This window comes from Hyalella azteca, unplaced genomic scaffold, assembly GCF_000764305.2.
Source record: "Hyalella azteca isolate HAZT.00-mixed unplaced genomic scaffold, Hazt_2.0.2 contig14024, whole genome shotgun sequence".
NCBI classification, from domain to species: Eukaryota; Metazoa; Arthropoda; class Malacostraca; order Amphipoda; family Hyalellidae; genus Hyalella; species Hyalella azteca.
In genome coordinates this window covers 171402-177716 of record NW_025943925.1, presented here as the reverse complement: position 1 = coordinate 177716, position 6315 = coordinate 171402, and the positions used below count along the sequence as shown (strand labels likewise).

At 38.3% G+C, this 6315-nt stretch overlaps 1 protein-coding gene across 1 annotated transcript in view; it reads left to right on the top strand.

Moving 5' to 3' along the window:
* LOC108676489 (bromodomain-containing protein DDB_G0280777-like) overlaps positions 1-6315 on the top strand; it is a 65889-nt gene that overhangs the window by 8395 nt on the left and 51179 nt on the right. Inside the window, exon 2 of the mRNA XM_018164569.2 lies at positions 3989-4018. Within this exon, the coding sequence (XP_018020058.2) occupies positions 3989-4018 (30 nt within the window). The remainder of the gene's footprint in view (positions 1-3988; positions 4019-6315) is intronic.

Below are 6315 nucleotides of genomic sequence, written 5' to 3'. Positions count from 1 at the left end.
AAAGTGTGAGAGAGAAAGTGTGAGAGAGAAAGTGTAAGAGAGAAAGTGTGAGAGAGAAAGTGTGAGAGAGAAAGTGTGAGAGAGAAAGTGTGAGAGAGAAAGTGTGAGAGAAAAAGTGTGAGAGAGAAAGTGTGAGAGAGAAAGTATGAGAGAGAAAGTGTTAGAGAGAAAGTGTGAGAGAGAAAGTGTGAGAGAGAAAGTGTGAGAGAGAATGTATGAGAGAGAAAGTGTTAGAGAGAAAGTGTGAGAGAGAAAGTGTGAGAGAGAAAGTGTGAGAGAGAATGTTTGAGAGAGGAAGTGTTAGAGAGAAAGTGTGTGAGAGAAAGTGCAAGTTAGAAGTGAACGAATCAATGGGATGGCATTCACACTCGAAAGTTGTTATTCATGAGTTTCATTAGTCTACGGAAAGAAGACATAAAATTTAAATTACTACTAACAAGGTTTAGGGAATTGCATTAATTTTTATTCATTTGCTTAGTTATTGTTAATGGAATCCAATGAACAAAATATAAAACTCAACATATACAGTTAATTCCACGATTAATATTGTTATTTAATTGATTATTATTCGTTATACTGCTTATGTACACCAAGCATTATTTCGTAACATTACTAAATATAATTATAATATGTGAGCAATTTTCATTCCAGCATAAACTTATCACAATTCAAAATACAAGAAATCACACAAAATGTGTATTTTAGGTAATAGGAAGGAATCATCATAAAGCAGACAAAATCGCAAATCATAGTCGATTGTAACTTGTATAAGTGAATTACGTATAGAAATAGAATTCAATGCCCTATAATGAAATTGTTTTAGCGGGAATGTTCCACATTTAAAAGTAAGTTTGTGCGATACTAATAAATCTTAACGGCGAAAAATAAGCAGCGGAATTCATTATATAAAATAAGAGTCTTGACCATTTCGCGGCCGAGCATAAAAATATATAGAAATTGGAATGTTATCGGAAAAAAATTGCAGATGAAAATTTCATAATAAGCGGTCGCTACGCTAAAAGAAATTAAAATTTTCTTATTATTCGAATAATATGCAAAGGAATACTATCAAGCTGCAATTTTATTTAAATTTCTTCAGTTACTTTAAATTAACTAAATTGGTATTGCTTCTTCTGGCTTGTTAAAAAATGCAGAAAAAGCGAGAATTTCATTGTGTGAGTTGAAACTTAAATTTAAACGATCATATTATCATTCCTAGACATGACAGGGGGTGAAGCAATGCATGGATGTATGGGCAGATGATTGAATATTGGCAAAGCCAGGATAACTTTGATTAGTCTTAAACCTAAAGTGATACAGTTTTACACTTTACAAAGGTACACTAAAGTGATAAGCTGAGCTTTTTGAGAAGAGATTTCAAGTGACCATATATGGTAACTTGACCGTGAAAGAGTTAGTTACGAGGTACATATAAAGATAACAACTTTAAAGTCTTCATGGGAGTGATTTCTAACTCTCCATATCGCATTTTTCTACGATGCCTTGAGCGAGAGCAGCGCAAACGTAGCAAATTAGTAAGTGGGATTAAGCTCAATTAAGGCACGTAGGAGTAGGAGAGGTGTAAGTAGGTTATAAAGATCAAGGCGCATATGAGTAGGAGAGGTGTAAGTATTACTGAGCTCACGGCACGTAGGAGTAGGAGAGAAGGAAGTAGGTTACTGAGTTCAAGGCGCGTAGGAGTAGGAGAGAAGTAAGTAGGTTACTGAGTTCAAGGCACGTAGGAGTAGGAGAGAAGTAAGTAGGTTACTGAGTTCAAGGCACGTAGGAGTAGGAGAGAAGTAAGTAGGTTACTGAGCTCAAGGCCCGTAGGAGTAGGAGAGAACTAAGTAGGTTACTGAGCTCAAGGCACGTAGGAGTAGGAGAGAAGTAAGTAGGTTACTGAGCTCAAGGCGCGTAGGAGTAGGAGATAAGTAAGTAGGTTACTGAGCTCAAGGCACGTAGGAGTAGGAGCTGTCTCTTATACACATCTAGATGTGTATAAGAGACAGAAATATAGCTTCTAGATGGTGCTATACACATTGCATCTATATATGGTGCTAAAAATATGGTCTCTATATGGCGCTAAAATATTGCTTCTATATGGTGCTGATAATATGGTCCCTATATGGTGCTGAAAATATAATTTCTATATCGTGCTATGGATATTGCCTTTATATGNGTGGGGGGCAAAGGTAAGGTGGGTGAAGTGGGGGGCAAGCGTGGGCGGGGAGGAAGGTGGGTGAAGTGGTGGAAGGTGGAATAAGAGGGAGGTGGGATAGGGGAGCCGTAAGACAAGGGGAGGTGGGTGAAGTTATGGGGAGGAGGGGGAGGGGCAACGCAGTATCACCCGTGAGTGTTGATCAAGTGTCTCAGGGGGCGAGAAATGTTAGTACTGGTAAGTTGGGTGTAGCCGATTTTTAAATTCCGAATTTCTCCCAATTTCCAGCTGAACATTTTTCTGATTGGAAGGTAATAAGTTTGTGAGTTTAATATTTTCGTTAAAGTAGCAAACGTTTAATATTGTTATCTTATTATCGACACGTCAGAGAGAAGATAATCCCAAAATGTCACTCAGTGGCGGTGAATATGTCACTGAGTGCAAGGAAGTGTTATAGGATTAGAGAAGAAGTGTACCGGAGTGTCAGGAATTGTCAAAAGAATGGGTGAGTGTCACAGAGAAAGTATTGCGTGGCATATAAGAGTGTGGTACGTTAATAAATTAATAATATACGTGGTATATTATGAGTTGGGTTTTAAAGAGGTTGGGAAGTTCCAAAGAGAGAGGAAAGTGGACACTGAAAGAGAGGAAAGAGGATGGAATGGAAGTGCAGAACATGGGGAGTAGAAGACTCTGAGCAAACAGAAGTGTTACAGAGTGTCGGAGTGTCACAGGGTGTTGGGGTGACACAGGGTGTTGGGGTGTTACGGAGTTTTGGGTGTCACAGAGTGTTGGGGTGTTACAGAGTTTTGGGTGTTACAGAGTGTTGGGGTGTTGCAGGGTGTTGGGGTGTTGCAGGGGTTGAGGTGTTGTAGGGGTTGGGGTATCACGCAGTCACGTTGGACTGCAGCAAAACGAAAAAACACAATAATCAAAGTTAAAGAGCTGTGCATTTGATTATTTTATGCCACGTGGCATCTAAGTATCTCCTAAAAATGTTTTAACTACGCCACAAAATTGTCGCTACTCTCAATAGCTGCGGCGACAGACCAGAAATGCCGTCGTCCGCATAGCCAGAGATGCCACGTGGTGATAGTATTGCAGGTCTTGCAATATTGCTAAGATTTTGCAAAAAGTCGAAAGATTTGTTTTCAAAGCCGGTAATTCTTGTATAATTAATGGTGCTAGTACGCGGGGCCAATAGTCCAACTTTTTCCTGCGTTTAATTATTGAGCTACTGGCCCCGTGTAGAGAGTTACTGGGTCCTTACGAGGCCAGTAGCGCCTATACACGAGGCCAATATAGCAACAGATAATGGCGGTAAGTAATGATGGATGTACCGGCGGCTAGCAGAAGTGTACTAACTTTAGTGATACTGCAAACACATAGCCTTAGGCTGGGCCAATTAAACGTTGCCATAAGCCACAAGCGTCGCCATAAGCCACAAGTGTCGCCATAAGCCACAAGCGTCGCCATAAGCCACAAGTGTCGCCATAAGCCACAAGCGTCGCCATAAGCCACAAGCGTCGCCATAAGCCACAAGCGTCGCCATAAGCCACAAGCGTCGCCATAAGCCACAAGTGTCGCCATAAGCCACAAGCTGTGTTGTGTTGTGGTGTGGTGTGGTGTGGTAGTGTGGTGGCTTAAAATCAAAATTTAAAACGAATATAAATTGGATGTAATATGCTAAATTTTACCATTAATCATGATTAAATTAAGGAAAATTTCGTCCTGTTAAGAGATTATAAAATTTGACAACTTTCCGATAAAAATATTTAGATTGCCTCGAGAATTACTGTATAATAACAGAATCTGTTTATTGTTCCCCAGACATCGCTGAGTACAGCCTCACCCCATCCGGTGAGTGATCATCGCCCCACGTTACTCATGTATTATTCATTAATTAAATTCAGAGTTAATGCTTTTAAAGTTTAATCTGTTATACATTCATAGTATTCAGCACACTTTCATTTGAAAATAGTAAGTTTTTGATGCAAATTATTGTTCATGACAACAGAGAGAGAGAGAGAGAGAGAGAGAGAGAAAGACTACTCAAGTTAGAGTATTTTTGCTCTATTGGAACTTGGTATAAAGTCATTTGTTCATCGTTATATATTTATTCATTGTCATAAATTCGTTTTACGGTTCCCATAATTTTTAGTTCCCACTTCTAAGTTATTATTAATTTTTTTATATTTATTATTGATCAAGACATTTGTCTTTTGTTTGCTGCATCCAGTCTGCAGTACAGCTATTAAATGGAGTTGGCTGAGATATTTCCAGCAGAATTTTTTAGTCATTCAACCATTCTGTTTAATTAAAGGCGATAAGATGAGTTTATGAATTCTATGGTGGACTATTTCTATTCCTATACTTCTATTACACCGATAATAAATAGTGTCTCTAAGATAAAACTATCGCTACAAATGTCATTAGCGGTTGAATTTGTTACGGAAAACTCGGAAGCTCGGAACTAAGCGACCTTATTTAGAATTTCATGGCACGAGGAGTTCAATATAGTTAAAAGCATATATGAGAATATATATCTAGCATATAAATCATTCAGTTCCAGGTTCGCCATAACATGTAAAAATGTAATGATTTTATAAAGGAAGTGCACGTTTGCATTTACGCGCATTGTAGTAAAAATTACTACATTTAAAAATGTAGTAATTTTACGTGCACTTTTTTCACATGTACGTTCTAAAACGTGCGTATATGGAGCGTGTGTGGAAATTCAAGCGTATCGTTGATTTTCGCATCGTAATCGCGAGGTGTGTTTGTGAGGGATGTTTGCATGGTTGTTTGTGAGGAAGTTAGTGAGGAGTTCCCACCTCCCCTCACCCGTTGTGAGGGTCGTGAGGGCAGTGTTTGTGAGCTGGCGTACAGATCGTGCTGTCAATTACGCAGCGCTGGCGTTCACGAGGTCATCGGCGTACGCATCGCTCACATGACGCCGACTCTGGGGCCAAAATACGCGGTAAAATAAACTTTTTTATCGCGTTTTTTTTTATCTTCTGAAAAGAGAGTTCCTAGATTGTGTAGTAACGCATTTTACAGCAGTCCGGGGCTCTGGCACAAAATTGATAAAATAAGTTACACATTTCAAACTAAAAATGACGATTCTAAATCGTGGGGAAGTAAAGATATTGTAAGAGTTTGTTGGATAACTTGATTTATTTTGAAGATAATATTGATAATAATTGTCTGAAAATAATAAGGGTGGTAGTATTGAGATGCAGCATATTATAGTGAATAGGAGTGGAAACGGAACAAAAATGGCAGGTGGAAAGTTAGTGAATGAAAAGAAGAAAAGTGAGAATGAAGGAGACACAGAAAGAAATATGCAAGCACGGGTTAATAGAGAAACTGTATAAAACATTTTGTGAATGAGAGGGTGATAGTGTGGGTGGGGTGAGAGTAGTGTGTGAAAGTGAGAGTGAGAGGGTGAATGAGAGTGCGGAGAGAGTGAGAGAAATGGATGATAATGAAGGTGATGATGAAAAAAAGGTGTTCTTGAGACGCAGGTGAAAGTATATGTGTTGGTGACCGCAAAAATGATGTCTCTTTGTTCGGATGTTTGTTCAGAAAGAAAACTTGTCCAACGTTTGTAACGGTTTCTGAAAATAAGAATAAAATAATAGAACACGATAATGAAAAATAATTTAATTTGTGAATACTATAGAACAAAATAATCAAAGTGTACACAGAGAAAATTAATTATAATAACGTAACCAATTGCTGAAGAATCTATGGTAAATTCCGGTTAAGAAATGCCTTGCTGAATAATCTACGGTGAATTCGGTTAAGAAATGACTTGCTGAATAATCTACGGTGAATTCGGTTAAGAAATGACTTGCTGAATAATCTACGGTGAATTCGGTTAAGAAATGACTTGCTGAATAATCTACGGTGAATTCGGTTAAGAAATGACTTGCTGAATAATCTACGGTGAATTCGGTTAAGAAATGACTTGCTGAATAATCTACGGTGAATTCGGTTAAGAAATGACTTGCTGAATAATCTACGGTGAATTCGGTTAAGAAATGACTTGCTGAATAATCTACGGTGAATTCGGTTAAGAAATGACTTGCTGAATAATCTACGGTGAATTCGGTTAAGAAATGACTTGCTGAATAATCTACGGTGAATTCGGT